At 57.2% G+C, this 19,517-nt stretch overlaps 1 protein-coding gene across 4 annotated transcripts in view; it reads left to right on the forward strand.

Annotated features, from left to right (window-relative positions):
* Positions 1-19,517, forward strand: part of PIEZO1 (piezo type mechanosensitive ion channel component 1 (Er blood group)) — a 56,532-nt gene that overhangs the window by 12,478 nt on the left and 24,537 nt on the right. For all 4 annotated transcript variants that reach the window (XM_070388560.1, XM_070388561.1, XM_070388562.1 and 1 more), the window contains exon 2: positions 17,498-17,593. In XM_070388560.1, the coding sequence (XP_070244661.1) occupies positions 17,498-17,593 (96 nt within the window). The remainder of the gene's footprint in view (positions 1-17,497; positions 17,594-19,517) is intronic.

Below are 19,517 nucleotides of genomic sequence, written 5' to 3' on the forward strand. Positions count from 1 at the left end.
GCCATGTTTCCTGGCGACCCCCCCCAACACCCCCACAAGAGTCTGTCTGCCTCAGCCTGACTCTGAGGGAGCAGAAGAGAATCTTGCAGCCCAGAGAAGTTGAGCTGGTTCCCAGTCCCAAACTGGATCCTCAGAACCAGAAGTCAGTGGGGCTGTGACCCATCCAGGGGGATGGGTGTGCGGTTGGCATCAGGGTGCACAAGGACGGGAAGTCCTGGGGTCAGGTTCCTGCCCAGGCTTCCCAGGGATTCGTCTGATGAGGGTGCGAGGATGGAATCACATGCTCAGCTGGCAAAGGGAGTGAGAAGGCTCCCCGCTTGTAGGCATGTCTGTATGGGGGACCTCTCAGGCCTCGGGAGCCCCTCTGGGTGGAGAGACATTCTGCGGGGCGTTGGGAGCGGGTTTCTGTGGGCCTCCTCCAGTTTTCTGGCCTTCCTGGTCTCCCGCCACTGGCTGCAGCAGCTGGATGGAACATAGACCATGTGGCCTGTCCCTGTGTAGCGAGTACCCCACGGGGACCCAACGGCAGCCAGGTCTGGATGTGGCCTCCTCCCTGTGATGACTGGAGCCTGCATGTTCCCGAAGGCTTGGCACTGACCCTTAGGAGCAGGTGGGCCTGGGAGGGAGTCCAGGGCCAGGTGGCAGTGGTGGAGGTGACCTGAGGCTGGGTTCCGGGCCCAGGGCCCCTGGGCTCTGGGCAGGTGGACCAAGCACAGGCCAGGCTTCCGGCAGGCATTAGCGAGCTCTCTCCCTGCTGCCAGAGAACCACCAGCTGATAACCACCCATGAGCCAGCCTCTAGGATGGATGGTCTTGGTGTCCCCACCTCACAGCCCCCCAGCCCAGGCTACTGGACTCCTGAGCCAGAGTCCTGTGGCCATGAGGCTGCCCCACCTGGGAGCTTGTTCTCGCAGCTCAGGGCGTCCTCATCTTTCATGACCCATCCATTGTGGGTGGCAGCCCTGTGGTGACCATTGTCTGTGTGCTGACCAGCCAAGGCCCTCTGGAGTAGGGCCAGCTGAGACTAGGGGGAAGTAGACAGGAGCTGGCCTGCCCCTCATTGCCAAAGAAGGTCTGTCAATCCCGGCCTCCCTGGGGAGTCAGGGATGCTAGATGGGGGCTCTGACCCTGGGTGTGGGGCTGCTCAGGGCGGGGGGTGGGCGCTGGCTCCACCTCACGCCTTATGGGGGCCTATCCATCAGGTCCCTGGGGACCCCCGCGGATGTCTGCTGCTTGCTTTGCTGTCAGGAATTAGATTAGTTTTCCATAAAAACAGGATGTGGTGGGTGAGAGGCAGTGTTCGATCTTTTTTGTCACGCCTCTTTTTCCAGGAACTGAATGTATGGCTTTGGCCAGGAGTGCCCTGTCCTCACCCACTGCCTCCCCCTGGGGTGCGGGGACAGTGCTCTCTGCTCTTAAGTGGTTGCTTCTTCTGTCTGGGGAGCTGACTCCATCATCAGGAGCTGGCAGGGACACTCCCACCATGTGGTCTGAGAGCTGGGCAAGTTGGAGGGGGACACCTCTCAGCCACTGATGCTGGACAGGGGGAGATGGCCTGGCCTTGGCCTCTCGCCTGACAGCACAGACCCTTGGGGGTTTCAGCCTCAGTCTGGAGGGTCCATTGTCCACAAGAGGTGGTGAAGAGCTCAGCCAGGGGTTGGGCAGGTCCTCTGTGCATGGGGAAGGGTGTGAATCTCATGGCTAGTTCAGGGAAGAGCCCAGGGGTGGTGGAGCTGTGGGCACAGCTTGGAGGGGCTGGGGGCACAGTAAGGAGTGTGGACTTGTCTGTAGGCAACAGGAGCTACACAGAGGAGCTTGTGGAGTAGACCTCGTCCCAAGAGGACCTCCACGAGAGGGCTGCTGCTTCCCGCTGCGGAGAGGCTGCCCCGTACGCAGTGAGAGGCCCGGCTTGGTCACTCACTGGCCCAGCGACCATGGTCGCTTGTGACCTGCAAGACCTCCCTCCTCCATGAGCAGATAGCAGTGGGCTTGTCTTGGCGCCCTGGGTGAGCGCTGATAGCATTGCACTTGCAGAATCTGAGAACATGGAGCGGAGGGGCAGGGGTTTCCAGCAAAGCTGATCATTGCCCCTGACCCCCACCCTTCCCCAGCCCCTTCTCCACAGGCTCAAAATTCATGCCTCAGGAAGTTTCAGCACAGATTTAAAAGGGGAGAAAGCCCCAGACCGGCTCAACCTTTGTCGGGCAGGCTGGCAGGGTCCTCTGGGTTCTGGTCTTCTGGGAGACAGGAGGGGAGGGGCTGAGACAGGCCCCTGGGAGCCTGGGTGAGGGTGGCCCACCCTCCATGGTGGGCCTGGGGCTTGGCCAGGGGGCCCCTCATGCCCAGGGCTCTTTTTTTCTTTCCGGCTCAACACACAGCAGCTGCAGGCCCAGATGCCCCCTTGGAAACCACCCCAGATGGAATTCCAGAGCCCAGAAGTGCCTCTTTCCTGGAAGGATATCCTGAAATTCATGCGCGTTTTTTTCTCAGGGAGGGGAGAGGAGGCCTGGGGAGATAAGCAAAGGACACTCGGGCTGAGTGTGACGACCGAGGGTGACGTGTGACCTGGAGGGACGTGCTTTGGCAGGAGGACTGTGTGACAGCCAGACCACAGGAGCGGGAGGAGTGGAACTCACTTGTTTGTTATTTCTGTGCTTCTCCGCATCTAAAAAACTTCTGAAAAGGAAGGAAAGGAAAGTGAATGTTCTGTGAGCTGGTCAGCACCCTTTCCTGCCCAGGGGAAGAGATCGCCCACTCCTGGCCTGACGGAACCAGAGTTCAGGCCTGGGGAGGCCCTGCCTCCGGCCATCCTGCCCTTGGGGGTGGGTGCACAGAGCAGCATGGGCTGCTTCTATGCCCCAGGGGCTGGTGCCCTGCGGGAGAAGCCAGGCTGAGCCACCCTGCCCAGGCTGGTTGTTAGGACTAGATGGTGTTGGTTTCTCCCTCAGTAACTCTGAGCTTGTTGCAGTCCCAGAGCCCAAGTAGGGCCCCGACACCCTTTCTGCCCCAGCCCTGCAGCCACCAGGGCCCAGACCTCAGAGACGGGCAGGTCAGCCAGTGGCTCACAGTGTAGAATCCCCGAGAGCCGGTGGATCAGTCAGGGTTCTCCAGAGAAACAGAGCCAGTAATAGAGGGATAGAGTGGGTGTGGTGTCTTACAGAAGAGGCATATATATACACTCATGAGGGAGAGAAGGATTTGTGTTAAAGAATTGGCTTGCACAATTGTGAGACAAGTCTGAAATTTGCAGGGAGCCCAGCAGGCTGGAAATTGGAACAAGCCTTGGTGTTGCAGTTTGGTGTCCAGACTCTGAAGGGGCTGGAGAATTCGTCCTTCCCTGGGGGTCTCAGGCTTTACTATGAGGAAGTATCCACCGTCCTCCAGCTTCTGATGGACACGGGATGAAGCACCTCACAGGCCTGAGGCCCGTTGCAGAAGCTCTCAGCCCGTCTGCCTCTCTAGGAAAAGAAATCTGCATGAGCTGGTTGGCATGTGATGTCTCTGGTCACACCTCCAGGCTCTCAGACCATCCCCTGACCTTAGCACCCTCACCCGAGTGAAGAGGGTGGCCAGGTTCTCCAGCTGCTCCCTGCTGTTGGCACCCACTCAGTCACATACTTGTGGGGTACCTTCTGGGGTCAGCACCGTGCTGGGGCAGGCACCTCCTCAAAAGCAGGATGGTCGTGGGGCAGAGGGCCATGAATGTCCCCTTTCATCTCCTGATCTCACACACACACACACACAAACAGGGCCTCCTCCCTAAATGCCCAGGCATGCCCCAGTGTGGACAGCAGCGCTATTTACAACTGTCAGACCACGGAGACAACCTAAATGTCCAATGACAGATGAATGGATGAAGAAGATGCAGTGCGTATATATACGGTGGATTACTACTTATCCATAAAAAGGAATGGAACTGGGTCGTTTACAGAGATGTGGATGACCTAGAGTCTGTCGTACAGAGCAAAGTAGGTCAGAGAAAGACAAATGTATATGAACGCATAATGTGTAATCTCGAAAGATGGTACTGATGAACCTGTTTGCAACACAGGAATAGAGACGCAGACGTAGGAATGGACCTGCAGACGCAGCAGGGAAGGGGCAGGTGAGCTGAACTGGGAGAGGAGCATTGCCATATATACACCACCATGTGTAAAACAGACAGCTAGTGGGAAGCTGCTGTGTAGCCCAGGGAGCTCAGCTTGGTGCTCTGTGGTGACCTAGAGGGGTGGGAGGAAGGCCCCTGAGGGACGGGATTATGTATTGGTGTTGTTCAGTTGCTAAGTCATCTCTGACTCTTTGTGATCCCATGGACTGCAGCACGCCAGGCTTCCCTGTCCTTCACCATCTCCCAGAATTTGGTCAAACTCATGTCCTTTGAGTCAGTGAGGCCATCCAACCATCTCATCCTCTGTCACCCCCTTCTCCTCCTGCCTTCAGTCTTTTCCAGCATCAGGGTCTTTTCCAATGAGTCGGCTCTTCATATAAGGTGGCCAAAGTATTGGTGCTTCAGCATCAGTCCTTCCAGTGAATATTCAAGGTTGATTTCTTTTAAGATTGACTAGTTTGATCTCCTTTCAGTCCAAGGAACTCTCAAGAATTTTCTCCAGCACCACAATTTGAAAGCATCAGTTCTTTGGCACTCTGCCTTCTTTATGGTCCAACTCTCACATCCATATATGACTATTGGAAAAACCATAGCTTTGACTATATGGACCGTTGTCGGCAAGTAATGTCTTTGCTTTTTAATATGCTGTCTAGGTTTGTCACAGTTTTTCTTCCAAGGAGCAAGTGTCTTTTAGTTTCATGGCTGCAGTCACCATCTGCAGTGATTTTGGAGCCCAAGAAGATAAAATCTGCCACTGTTTCCATTGTTTCCCCATCTATTTGCCATGAAGTGATGGGACTGGTTGCCATTTATCTGAGTTTTCTGAATGTTGAGTTTTAAGCCAGCTTTTTTACTCTTTTACCTTCATCAGGAGGCTCTTTAGTTCCTCTTCACTTTCTGCCATTAGGATGGTATCATCTGCATATCTGAGGTTATTGAAATTTCTCCTGGAAATCTTGATTCCAGCTTGTGACTCACCCAGCCCAGGATTTTGCATGATGTACTCTGTGTAAAGTTAAATGAGCAGGGTGACAATATACAGCCTTGACGTACTCCTTTCCCAATTTGGAACCAGTCTATTTTCCCGTGTCTGATTCTAACGGTTGCTTCTTGACCTGCATACAGATTTCTCAGGAGGCAGGTAAGGTGGTTTGGTATTCTCATCTCTTTAAGAATTTTCCACATTTTGTTGTGATCCACTCCTGCTTATTTAACTTATATGCAGAGTGCTGCTGCTGCTGCTAAGTCACTTCAGTCGTATCTGACTCTGTGTGACCCCATAGATGGCAGCCCACCAGGCTCCTCCCTCCATGGGATTTTCCAGGCAAGAGTACTTATATGCATAGTACATCATACAAAGTGCCGGGCTGGATGAAGCACAAGCTGGAATCAAGATTGTCGGGAGAAATATCAGTAACTTCAGATATGCAGATGACACCACCCTTATGACAGGAAGTGAAGAGGAACTAAAGAACCTCCTGATGAAAGTGAAAGAGGAGAGTGAAAAAGTTGGCTTAAAACTCAACATTTCAGAAAACCAAGATCATGGCTTCCAGTCCCATCGCTTCATGCAAATAGATGGGGAAACAATGCAAACAGTGAGAGACTATTTTCTTGGGCTCCAAAATCACTGCAGATGGTGACTGTAGCCATGAAATTAAAAGACGCTTGCTCCTTGGAAGAAAAACTATGACAAACCGGCAAAGGTCTGTATAGTCAAAGTTATGGTTTTTCCAGTAGTCATTTATGGATGTGAGAGTTAGACCATAATGAAAGCTGAGCATTGAAGAATTGATGCATTTGAACTGTGGTGTTGGACAAGACTCTTTTGAAGAGTCTCTTGGACTGCAAGGAGATCAAACCAGTCAATCAGTCCTGAATATTCATTGGAAGAACTGATGTTAAAACCGAAGCTCCAATACTTTGGCCACCTGATGCAAAGAACTGACTCATTAGAAAAGACCCTGATGCTGGGAAAGATTGAAAACAGGAGGAGAAGGGGACTATAGAGGGATGAGACAGTTGGATGGCATCACCGACTTGATGGACATGAGTTTGAGCAAGCTCTGGGAGTTGGTGATGGACAGGGAAGCCTGAGGTGCTGCAGTCCATGGGGTCCAGAGTCAGACATGACTGAGCGACTGAACTGAACTGACATAGTCAAAGACTTCAGCATAGTCAATGAGGCAGAAGTTGATGTTTTCCTGGTATTCTCTTGCTTTTTCTATGATCCAGTGGATATTGGCAATTTGATCTCTGGTTCCTCTGCCTTTTCTAAATCCAGCTTATGCATCTGAAAGTTCTCAGTTCACATACTGTTGAAGCCTAGCTTGAAGGATTTTGAGCATTACCTAACTGGCATGTGAAATGAGTGCATTCGTACGGTAGTCTGAACATTCTTTGGCATTGTCCTTCTTTAGGATTGAAATTAAAATTGATGTTTTCCAGTCCTGTGGCCACTGCTGAGTTTTCCAAATTTGCTGGCATATTGAGTGTAGCACTTTTAACAGCATCATGTTTTAGGATTTTAAATAGCTCAGCTGGAATTCCATCACCTCCACTAGCTTTGTTTGTAGGAATGCTTCCTAAGGCCCACTTGACTTCACACTCCCGGCTGTCTGACTCTAGGTGAGTGACCACACCATTGTGGTTATCCGGGTCATTAAGACCTTTTTTGTACAATTCTTCTGTGTATTCTTGCCACCCCTTCTTAATCTCTTCTGCTTCTGTTAGCTCCTTACTATTTCTGTCCTTTACTGTGCCCATCTTTGCATGAAATGTTCCTTTGGTATCTCCAGTTGTCTTGAAGAGATCTCTAGTCTTTCCCATTCTATTGTTTTCCTCTGTTTCTTTGCATTGTTCACTTAAGAAGCCTTTCTTATCTCTTCTTGCTATTCTTTGGAATTCTGCATTCAGTTGGGTATATCTTTCCTTTTCTCCTTTGCCTTTCACTTCTCTTCTTTTCTCAGCCATTTGTAAGGCCTCCTCAGACAACCATTTTGCCTTCTTCATTTCTTTTTCTTTGGGATGGTTTTGGTCACTGCCTCCTTTACAGTGTTACCAACCTCCATCCATAGTTCTTCAGGCACCATATCAGATCTAATCCCTTGAATCTATTCATCACTTCCACTGTATAATCATAAGGAATTTGATTTAGGTCAAACCTGAATGGCCTAGTGGTTTTCCCTGCTTTCTTCAGTGTAAGGCTGAATTTTGCAATAAGGAGCTCATGATATGAGTCAGCTCCAGGTCTTATTTTGTCCAACTGTATAAGAGCTTTTCCATCTTTGACTGCAAAGAATATAATCAATTTGATTCCAGTATTGACCGTCTGGTGATTTCCATGTGTGGAGTTGTCTCTTGTGTTGTTGGAAGATGGTGTTTAATTATGTATATGTATAGCTGATTCACGTGGTTGTACAGTAGAAACCAATATGTCATACAGCAGCTTTATCCCAATTTAAAATATAAACTGATTGAAAATAAATAAATGCCCAGGCAAGGACACTGTTCTCCCCCAGGTCCCACCTCATGGGGAGGGCAGGGCTCTGAAGGCACTTGCAGACCCTCTCTTGCTGGCCAGCCTGCCTCCCTCAGCCAGTGAGCCCGCCCCCACCTGCCAGCCGAGGCGGCTGGGTGGCATTCCTCACTAGATGCCAGGAAGGGCCCTGGAGAGTGGGGGGACCGTGACCAGGCTCTGGGGCTGTTTGCACTAGCCAGACCGGAGAGGCTGAGGGACTGGGGTGCTGAATCACAGGGCGGGCGCTCTGAGTCAGCACCTCAGCCTTCAGAGGCCTCAGCCCCGGCTGCTGAGGCCAGCCTCACAGTGGACGTCACCTCCACTTGCGGGAGATGAAGGACTCAGGGAGGCAGCTTGTTCTCCTGGGGGCACTTGGGGGTCACTGTTTGCCAAGATGCCGCAGGTCAGGCTAGGCTGTAGCAGGGGGTCCCACAAGTAACCGTTTTGTTGGGAGAACCACGCACCTGCTTCTTTCCATGTCTGGGTAACCTTCTGTCTGCAGGCAAGTCCCGCAGGGCTGTGTCACAACATGCAGGGCTGGGCAAGCTGGGCCTCGCTGCCAGATCCACAGGGGATGCGATGGGGTGGCCTGGGAACCCACTGGGAGGACCACGGCTCTGTAGGACGGGTTCTGCCACATCTGGTCACAGTGAAGAACTTTGGGGAGGATCTGGGCCGCTGGCTGGAGAGCCCTGTCTGTGCAGGAGGCCCGGGTCCAGGGCCTGCCCACCCCGGAGGGGAGGCTCTGTCCAGACTCGTGTGAGCAGCACCTCCCGTGGCTTCACGTCTCCTCCCCGTTCTCCCCGCATTCTCCATGACCTTGTGACCTGTTCACATTGCTCGGGGATGGGAGGCCCTGGCTGAGGCTGTGGGAGGCATGCTGGTGGCTGAGGCTACCTCAGGCCCCAGGGCTGACATGCCTCAGTGCTGGCTCAGGAGGGTCCCCTATATGGCACTGCCCTTCCTCACCCCGCTCCTGACACTGTGGACAGGGCATCTCAAGGGGACCCCATGCTGGGGCCACCCCCGTAGGAACCCCATCATATCAATTGGCTTGAGGTTTGGGGTGGGGTGGGAGTGCCCGGGTTGTGAGCATCCTTGTTTACGCAGAGCTGAGCACCTGGGCTGCTGTCTGTCACCACGACCGCTTCTGTCTGCATCCGCCAGGCAGGCACCTTGTTGCAGGGGGCACATGGGCACTCTGGTTGTTGGGGGCTGCCTGTCCATCCCCTGTGAGCTGATACACGGGGTTTGGGGGGCTCCTAGGGGCATGGAACGACAGACTGGTTCCAAATAGGAAAAGGAGTTCGTCAAGGCTGTATATTGTCACCCTGTTTATTTAACTTATATGCAGAGTACATCATGAGAAATGCTGGACTGGAAGAAACACAAGCTGGAATCAAGATTGCCAGGAGAAATATCAATAACCTCAGATATGCAGATGACACCACCCTTATGGCAGAAATTGAAGAGGAACTCAAAAGCCTCTTGATGAAAGTGAAAGTGGATAGTGAAAAAGTTGGCTTAAAGCTCAACATTCAGAAAACGAAGATCATGGCATCTGGTCCCACCACTTCATGGGATAGATGGGGAAACAGTGGAAACAGTGTCAGACTTTATTTTTCTGGGCTCCAAAATCACTACAGATGGTGACTGCAGCCATGAAATTAAAAGACGCTTACTCCTTGGAAGAAAAGTTATGACCAACCTAGATAGCATATTCAGAAGCAGAGACATTACTTTGCCAACAAAGGTTCGTCTAGTCAAGGCTATGGTTTTTCCTGTGGTCATGTATGGATGTGAGAGTTGGACTGTGAAGAAGGCTGAGCGCCGAAGAATCGATGCTTTTGAACTGTGGTGTTGGAGAAGACTCTTGAGAGTCCCTTGGACTGCAAGGAGATCCAACCAGTCCATTCTGAAGGAGATCAGCTCTGGGATTTCTGAAGCTGAAACTCCAGTACTTTGGCCACCTCATGTGAAGAGTTGACTCATTGGAAAAGACCCTGATGCTGGGAGGGATTGGGGGTGGGAGGAGAAGGGGACAACAGAGGATGAGATGGCTGGATGGCATCACCGACTCGATGGACGTGAGTCTGAGTGAACTCTGGGAGTTGGTGATGGACAGGGAGGCCTGGCGTGCTGCGATTCATGGGGTCGCAAAGAGTCGGACACGACTGAGCGACTGATCTGATCTGATCTGATCTGGGGGGCTGGGGACAGGGTCTGGGGGAGAGCAGGTGGGACCTGCCGAGTGAGGCTGGTGCCTGGAGGAGGTGGTCAGAACTTGGTCACCGGAAAAGCAGCGGGCTGTGGGAGGCCCTGAGGTCTAAATGTGGACCCTGCCGGGCCTCAGCTTCTGCTCCTGACTAATGGCCAGCAGGAGCCCCTTGCTGGCACAGAGCCTGGAGTTGGGGGTGGCAGTGTGCAATGGTGTGCAGTGGGGTGTACTCCCCTCAGTCTGGGGGTGCAGCTCAGCTGGAAGCCCCTTTCCTTGAGGCTGGAGAGGGTCCTGCCTGTCCCTGGGGAGTCCAGGAGGGCAGGAGCCATGCCCAGAGCCGACCCGCGTGGAGAGGCCGGTGGACCCTGTCTGCCCTTGTGGAGGGTGGGTTCCTCTTGCTGGGTGCTGGCCTTGGGGACGCGGCTGACTGTCACCTGCTCACTGTGGCCCTCCGTGAAGCCCCAGCAGTGACCCATGTGTCTGCCAGGCCCTGGGCTCCAGGTGCTGGGGAGGGCCGCATGGTCAAGCCGCACCCGGGCAGGGGTGGGAGGGGCGTGTCTGTCCTCCCTTAGTCCCACCTGCAGAGACTGAGATAAGTGCTGTCTCCTCCTGCCCCGGGGAGGCTGGGGGCCCGGCAGGGGTTCTCTGTCCCTCCCTGTGGAATGTGGTTCCCACCCCAGGCTTGGAATCCAGCCTCTCCATTGTGGAGGGCTAGCTGGGGTGGGAGCCCTGACCCTTTCGGACCACAGCGAATACCTGAAGCTCCAGACACAGGCCTGGGGGGCAGCTGTTTTTCGGGACAGCAGTGCGGCCCTGGTCTGGGGAGACCGGCTCATTCCCAGCAGTGCTTGAGGGTCTTCAGGGAAGGCTGAGCTCTGGGGGAAGGGGTCTGAGCAGCCTTGGGGGGGACAGGTGCCAAAGTTCCCCTCCCCTATGTCTCCCTGGCAGAGCATGGGCTGCGGGCGGCTCTCCTTTGAATTAGGAGGCCTGTGAACAGCCCCGAAGCCCATGCCTGACCCCAGGAGCAGCTCTCTCAGCACCCCTGGCCCCCGCCGTGTCCCCTGGCCTGGGCCGCGCTGTTTGGAAGTTTGATCACCATGCTTCCTGGAGCCCGTGCTGTGGGGAAGGGGCGGCCACCTGTGTGCACTCAGGCAAGTTGGAACCTGGTTTCCTGGACACCGAGCTCATTAAACCTGGACGCGGTGGTGGTTAAACCCTCCGCCTGCCCTGGGCGCCCAGGCTGCTGGCAGGGCTCCAAGTAGGTAGCCGTGTCCCTTGGCCTCTCCTGTCCCCTGACTCCGTCCTGCACCCCTATGAGCCTGCGGCCGTGTCTGTGGCCTCCTTTCGCCTGTGGCCTCAGCTTCTACTGTGGAGGGAAGGGGACTCCTGTGAAGGTCACTGAGGCTCCAGGGCATTGTGGGCCCATCCTCCTTGGTCCCTGAGCTGGAGGAGGCTACCCTGCACTGCCCTCGTCCCTCCTGCCGTGCAGTGTACCCCCGCCACCCTAAGGGTGGCCATGGAGGGAGCCTCTGGACGCCTGTGTGCGACCCTCAGCTGGGTGGGCTCCAGTGGAGGTAGTACCCCAGTGGGATGGGGTCTCAGGTAGGTGAGCTCTGGTGGAGGTGGTACCCCAGTGGGACGGGGTCTCGGGTGAGCTTCAGCGGAGGTGGTACCCCAGTGGGACGGGGTCTCAGGCAGGCACGAACTGGATGGAGCATGGGGTAGGCAGCAGGCAGTGGAGGAAGTACAGCTGAAGAGCCAGGTGTCTTGGCTGCAGGCGGGTCTGGGCAGCAGGGCCTTCACTCCCCTCTCCCCCAGCCGCCTGCACGCCCTCTGAGGGGCCCTGAGGTGCCATCCGCACTGCCTGTGCTGGCCCCGGGCTCCTGTCCCCTGAGGTAGGGGGCACTGGGGGGCCCTCAGCCCATCCCCTCGCCCTCTTCTTCAGAAAGTCGGGTCTGATCTGAGTCTTGGTTTTCTCTGGGTCGGGGCCTGGTTGGTGTGGGTGGGAGTGGTGGCAGGTGCAGCAACCGAGTGCCGTGGGCGCTGCCATGGGCGCTCCGAGGCCGTGCGGCCCCACAGATGGCAGGGGACGGCTGGTCCCACTGTGTCTGTCTCCCCTCTTCTGTCTTCCTCTTCCTCCCTCGCCCCACCCACCGGCCCCTGGCCGAAGTGAGCAGGGAAGTGTTTATGGGTTTCTCCTCCAGGCCAAATAAGGCAGGGTGAACAAGCTGGCGGGAGATGCAGCAGGCTGGGGGAGGACAGGCTCGGACGGGACCCCCGCCCTGGCTGCTGCTGTGGCCTGGCAGCGGGCCCCTGGGGACTCGGAGCCTCTGGGCCCCGCCCGGCTCTGCCCGGAAGAGCTGGCACAGAGGTGGCCCAAGGGTGCCCGTTGTCGGGTCAGGAGACCCCGGGCCTAGTCCTGCCACCGCCTGGGGACTCCAGTGACGCACACCCTCCCCAGCCTCCCGCCACGTCTGTGACCGGGAAGCCTGGGCCTGGGGACCCACGGCTCTGTGGTGTGTCCTGCAGTCTCACCCTCTTCGTCACACTGCCAACAAGCCCAGTAACACACCCCCGAGGAGGAAACTCCTGGGCAAGCAAGGTCCCTCCTGTGCAGGTAAACACTGGCTCTGCTGGCATGGCTCTTCTGGGCAATTGTGATGTTTACACGTGTGTGTGTCTGTTCTCACTTAAGTTTTACACAAGGAGTGGTGGTGGGCGTGGCTGCCAGCTGTGGCCTCCATCCTGCACGATACCTTGGGGATTGGCTAGTTCTCTCTGCTGCCCGTCTGGCGCTGTCCCCATGGCAGCAGCCCCTCAGGGTGGTTATCAGCTGTCCAACCGCACCCAGCGGCTGGGGAGACAGCGGCCTGGAGCGGCCTGTCTCCTGCAGGACTGGGTCTCCTCCAGTCATTTCTCAAGGAAGAATTTCGTGGTCTGGGGTCCAGGTTCTGGACTCCTGAGCCGCCTCACACCAGAAGTGATCCCCAAGCGGAGGCCCACAGCTCTTCTCCCCTTGACCTCGAGCAGGACCAGTGGGGAGAGTAGGAAGGGCCAGGGAGCTGCAGCTGCCCCGGACTCTGGGCCCCACGCCCATGCATCCTCCTCCCTGTTTCTCCGGGTGCCATGGTGCTGGCCGCCCTGGAAGGGGCCTGGTGTCCCTAGCCTGCTGGAGGGTATGGCAGCTCTTCCCGGGGCCTGGTTTCCCACGTCGGGCCCCTGTCCGCAGCTGACCCCACAGGTCTGCCAGTCCTGGTCCAGCCCTCCTGCCCCATCTGTCTACTGCCGGCTGTCCTCCAGAGCTGGTTCAGCAGGTCCTAATGCCTGGCCTGGAAGTGACCCTCACCCACCCGCTTCTACACCCTGGGCCACCTAGACCCACATCACTTCCCCGGCGGGAGCGTTAGCCCCTGTGCCTGGGACTCTCTTTGTCTCCCTATCTACGAAGAGGAGGTGCCAGGACAGTCATGGTGGTGGCCGCTGTGCGTCCCCCACTCCTGACCTCTGCGCTCTCCCGGAGTCTCTCCCAGTTCCTCCGTCCTTCCAGCTTGGATGCTGATGCAGGTCTGACATGACCTCTGAGCCTCCTCCTGCCATCCCTGCTGACCCTGGGGTCACCCACCTGTGCCACCCTGTGTGTGGGTCCCACCAGCCAGGTGGTATGGTGCTCAGGCCTCCCTGCAGATGGGCTGAAAGACCCCTCAGAGGGTAACGATGAGGACCCCGAGGGCACGGGCAGAGCTGCAGCCCCCACCCACCTCACAGGCAGGGAAATCAGGGCTGGGCGTGGGAGCAGAGGATGGGGCCTCACTGTCCACATGTCTCCCATCTGGTGGGGTGGCACACGCAAGCCAGACTCGGGGTTGTGTCATGGCACCACGTGCAGGCCTGGGGTCTCTAGAGTCCAGCCCCCAGCAAGGGACCCCGTCTCCCTGCAGGCCAGGCGGTGGGGTCCAGCTCTGCACGCAGTGTCCGGGTGTCTGTACCCTCCATGCCGCCTCCCTTCCTGGCCAGGCACCAGCGAGACCAGGACTCCGTCTCTCCCCGCAGGCCTCACTTGCCTCACCTGCAGGACAGGGGCAGGGAGGCTCTGAAGGGTTAAGCATTCGGGGAGGGGTTGCAGGGCCTTTCCTGCAGGCAGAGCCCTGCAGGCACAGCCCTCCCCCACCCCATTGTTCCTGCTCAGGAAAAGGCATATCTCCCCCATGAGGTCACCAGCCACTGGCAGCTCTCTTGGGGAGGTGGGAGCTGCCTGGGCAGAGCAGCCTGTCCCCCTGTCTCAGAATGTCCCCACTGCCTCCCCAGCTGAGCATCTTCCTTCTCTGTGGGAGCTGGGGCCGACCCAAACCTCCTGAGTCTTAGTTGGCCTTCAAGACCAAAAGCTGTGCCTCCTCCTCCAGGCAGCCTGCTCAGATGCCCTGAGTCTCCTGGTCCTGCAGAGTCACAGTGAGTCCATGTCCTTGGCATTTAGACCAGTGACTCCAAGGGCAGGTATGCAGCCAGGAGTCTACACCAAAGTCCCGGTCTCCCATCCGAACCCCTTGCCCCCAGGCACCTGATTCTAGCCACCCTGGCTTCCCCCAAGAGGCCAGTTTGCCTCTAGTCTCTGTGTCCAGGCCGGCCCCCTGTCACTCTTGCTCTGCTAGCCTCTCGCCCCAGGCCCTGATAACAGGAAGGGAAGGTGGTCTGGGAATGTGACCTCAGCCTCTCTCATCCTGGCCCAGGGCTGCCCTGCTGGGGCTGGAGGCCAGTGGGCCCACAACCCCTGGGCTACGTTCCCAGCTCACGTCCCCTGGGTCAAGTCCAGGGCTTGTCCGGGCACCAACTGCCTGTGGTGCCAGTTTCCTGGTTGGGGGGCCATCTCTCAGCCTGTCTCTGTGGGGCCAGCAGCTGGGCTGCACTCCTGGACACCCCAGGGTCTCTGTTTCCTCATCTGTGTTGGCAGTGCATGCATGCATGTGAAGTCACTTCAGTTGTGTCTGATTCTTTGCGACCCTATGAACTGGCCAGGTACCTCTGTCCATGGGATTCTCCAGGCAAGAATACTGGAGTGGGTTGCCGTGCCCTCCTCCAGGGGATCTTTCTGATCAGGGTGGAAGCCGCATCTCTTACATCTCCTGCATTGGCAGGAGGGTTCTTCACCACTAGCACCACCTGGGACACTTTCTCTAGCTCTCTGCCGTATCCTCATGGAGACAGGACTCCCGTTGGGGAGACAGGACTCCCGTTGGGCCGACAGCTCTGCGTCTAATGAATGAATGACTGAGGGGTCCTTGTTCCCCCCTTCCAGGGCAGGCCCTATGTGGACTCTGGTGCCTGGCAACCATCTCAGGGTAGGGCAGTGTGCCCGGCAGCACCCACATGGGGTGACTGTGTCTGTCCTGTCTTCCCACGCCCTCCCTTCTGACCCTTCATCTCTGATTTCCTGCTTTTGGCAGAAGGAGCTTCTAGAGTCTTTTCCTTCTGCTTGGGCTGGGGAAGGGGCAGAGGCCCAGCTCCGCATGCCTTGTGGCCCCACTGGTGGCAGAGGAGGGGGCTTGGGTGGCCCCTGCCCTTCTGGTTCTGGTCTGAGATCCTTCACTGATTTCTGGGACCATTTATTCTTTTATTTTGGTAAAATACACATAAAATGAAGTTCACAATCCTAACCATTTAACTGATTTAGTTACTTGACCGCACCATGCAGCATGCAGAGTCTTAGTTCCCCAAGCAGGGATGGAACCCTTGTGCCCTGGGAGTGTGGAGTCTTGACCAGTGGACCACCAGAGAAGTCCCCTCCTTAACCATTTTCAAGTGGATGGTTCGGTGACATTAATTACATTCTCAGCATCGTGCAGCCGGCACCATCACCTCCAGAACCTTGCGTCTTCCAGGCTGCAGCCCTCATCATGAAACTCTGACTCCGCCTCTCTCCACACCATCCCTCCAGCTCAGGGTTGGTGTCAGAGCCAGGAGCTCCCCAGGGCTGCACTGAGCTAGCCTCCCTATCACGGGCCTGTACACACTGTCAAAGGGGCTCAAGTGCTTGTCCAGCGCTGTTGTCCCTGGTGGATCAGAACAGGAACACCTCAGTACAGAGACCAGCAGGATGCACCCTTAGGAGGAAATTTACCTGGTCAGATGGGTGGACATCACCTGGCTGGTGCTGTGGGTGCAGGGGGCAGAGCCCAGAGGGTAAAAGTGCGGCCCTGGAGAACAGAACAGAACGTTAGAAGCCTTTGCCATAAATGCTCTTCCCTGGTCTTCTCGGGCCAAATCAGATTGATTTTTTGTTTGTTTTTTATGCAACTGTGTAAGTGTGAGCAGTTTTAGGCTTTGACTGAGCCGGTCGCTATGGCTAGTATACCTCGTGGAAGGAGGCAGCTTCATGTCAGGGTGCTCCGTGGAGCAGGAGAGCATGGTGGTGTCCAGAAAGGAAGACTGCTGATCAGAGTTCAGGGTCGCAGCTCTTCCCATATGGTTCTCCAGGTTACCTTGATGCTGGGGTGGTTGGAGGGCTTGGGGACTGAACACCCAATCTGGCCCTGCTGACTGCTCTGGGGAGATGGTGTGGCCAGGTTCAGGTCAGCTTGTCTTGGCCCAGGACGTCCAGAGGGCTGTTAAGCGGAGGTCCAGCTATTGCTGGGTTCACGGTCCCCACCTGGGAGCCTGAGGGGTGAGAGTGGAAGTGGGATAGCACCCCTGGGAGGCCAGTCTGAGGAGGGGGTTACCCTTGTGCCACTCTGCTCAGTCACGATGACAGGGCCAAGACGCTGGACTGTCTAGGGGTGAGATTGGGTCTGTGGTGGGTACTGGCACCCGCATCTGTCCACTCTGTCCTGGGCTGGTTGGGGGGTGGGTGGGCAGGGCCAGGTCACTGGGGCCACTTGCTGGCCGTGGATTGAGGAGTGGAATGGGCAGAGGTGGCTCCAGGCCAGGGCCCGCTTTCAGGGATACCAGTACCCTCTGGGCTGGTAGCCTGACTTTCCTGGCCCAGCTCCCTCTCAGGCCCCTGGGAAAGGCTGAGAGGGCTGGTTTCTGGGTGATGAGCCCCGAGCTGGGACACTTGGCATTTCCCCAGCCTCCCCAGTCCCAGCATCCGCTGCACTCTGTCAGGATGGCGCTGGGGAGGCTTCCGGGAGTGAGTTGTGGATGCATGCATGGCTTGAAGGGGTCATGCCGTGGTTCCCCTGGGAGACGTGATGGGGGACATGGCCACGGCCCCAGTGGGTGCACCAGGGTGTCCAGGAAGTGGAGGTTGGGCAGGAGGGAGGAGATTTAGAGAGCTAGACCCCAAAGTCAGCCATGCTGTATGTTGCCTGGGGACGTAAAGTCTTACAAAGGAGAGAAAACAAGTGGGGAGGTTGTCATGACCTCTGTGTTGGCCCTGGGGGTGGGGGGCAGCTCTGCAGAGCGAGTCCTGCTACATGTGCAGCATGAGGGCCCCCTGCTCAGTGTAAACAGAGCCTGTCGTAGGTCAGACACAGGGCTCCCGGGGCAGGTGACTCGTCCTGTACCGAGTGTGGTCTCTCACATGTGGAGGGAGGTGGGCAGCCTCCTGGGGTGACAAGCACCGCACCTGTGGCGAGGAGGCTCGGGGCAGCGGCTGGGGTGTGGGGCTGGCTGTCCTCCCTTGGCGAGCAGCCCTGATGACTGTCCCGTCTCCTCCGCAGCCTGCCTGTTCCGGGTCAACGCGCTCTCCCTGGTCTACCTGCTGTTCCTGCTGCTGCTGCCCTGGTTCCCGGGCCCCTCCCGGCACAGCATCCGAGGTAAGGGTGGGTGGGGCTCGGTGGGGGTGGGGGTGTGGATTCAGGGGTCTCAGAGCTCTTTCTCCAGATGCCCGGGGCAGGGTAGAGTTGGGCCATGGCTGAACCAGGCACGGGTTATGTTCTCTGTGGTTGAAGAGCCACTGGTGAAGGATGAGTGGTCCTAGGTTCGTTTTTCATGGTGGACCCTTGGCTGTTTCAGATCTCTGTTGTGACCTCATATTGCAGGTCCTATGCCGTGTTCCTCCGGCCATGGGCTGGGCCACCTTCCTGCCAGGTCCCTCCCCTGACTCCTACCCGGTCCCAGCACTGACCTTGCAGCCCATCTGCCCTGAGCAGCTCTGGCCAACCCTTAAGTCCAGCCACCTCACCAGTGCCCCTGCCCCACTGTGGACTCAGGCTCCATCCATGTGTGCTCGGTGCTCTGTGGGGCAGTGCTTTCCTCTGACCACCTTGTTGTCAGGGTAACTGGGTGCCCGGCGGTCCCCACCTAGTTCTGAGCTCCTGGAGGGTGGCCTCTGAGTACACCAGGCGGACAAGATGTGTGGGAAAGCCTGTCAGGGTGCCTTTGCCCCCAGGGCAGTCTGTACAGTGAGGCCCAGAGAACCGGCTTATCTGAGAGGGGCTGAGAGTGGAGAGGATCCCAGAGTAGGAGGGCGCCCTGCCCCCTGTCCTGTGGAGCACAGACAGGTCCCTGTGAAGGGGAACGCAGACCTGCAGGCTGACAGCACGAGGCGCGTGGTTGAGGAGCCCCTTCAGGCCGGAGTCCCACCAGCCACTCTCGGGGTGCTTCCGGGTCAGTTTTTGTCCTGGCTTTTCAGTAAGGACAGGTGCTGTGGATGGCTCTGTGCCCCATGGGCAGGGAGGCCCTTAGGTTTCCCAGGGTGAAGAGAGATGCCCAGGCTTAAAAGAGGGTTCCCAGGGAGCACATTGTCAGTGGTGTGACCCCCATCCCATTCCGGACAGAGGTCATGGAAGAATAGCCTGGCAGGGATCACCAAGACCACCGCAGGGAGCCAGGCCCACACCTGCTGCCCCTGGGAGGTGCTGGCGGCAGGCTGGCCGCCCAGGGCCTCAGGTGTGTCCTGTGGCTGCAGAGACCACCTCATACCCAGCAGCCACCTGCAGGTCCCTGCTCACAGTCTGGGGGTCAGAGTCCAGCATGGGCTTCTTGGAGTGAAAACCCAGGTGTCACCAGGCTGGTCCCTCCTGGGGGATCTGGGGAGAATCTGGTTCCTGTTTCCAGCTCCTCAGCTCGGCGATCCTTCCCCATCATCCAGGTTGGCAATGGCTAGTTGAACATCACCCCCCATCACTCTGATTGGGCCCTCCTGCCCTGTCTCCATGGTTGGGACCCTGGAGTGAGACTGGGCCTGCCCTGGGTGGGGGTGGTCAGGAGCAGCCCTTGTTTAAGGGTAGCTGCTTGGCACTCCTGGTTCCCCTTTGTTGCATCAGGGAATGTTCACAGGGTCCCAGGATTGGGGCATGGGTCCTCCTGGAGGGGTGTCAACCTGCTTCCCACAGGGTCACAGGTCCCCCTCCCCGGCCTGTGGTGTCTGGTCAGACTCTCTGCTCCCATGGGCACTGGTATGGGGGGGTCCTGACCTTGGAGTGCAGGGAGAATTCAGGGAGGGGTCCCACACAGGTGTAGGGCTGGGAGCCACGGGGATCTCCAGGCCACAACCCTGTACAGCTGGCTGTCCCAGCCCTTCCCCAATCCGCAGCTTGGGCCAACCTGGGGAGACTGCGGGCAGTCCAGGCCCTCCCCTCCTCTCCGTGGACCCCGTTCCCAGGGTCTCAGCTCTCAGCTGTTTGTTCCATTGTATTTCATGCCCTGCAGTGATGGGGAACACTTTCTTCTAATTGGCGCTGGAAGAAGCACAGGCTCTCAGCCAGGGCAGGAGTCCAGGGTGGGGAAGGGTCAGGG

Source organism: Bos mutus, chromosome 18, assembly GCF_027580195.1.
Source record: "Bos mutus isolate GX-2022 chromosome 18, NWIPB_WYAK_1.1, whole genome shotgun sequence".
NCBI lineage: Eukaryota > Metazoa > Chordata > Mammalia > Artiodactyla > Bovidae > Bos > Bos mutus.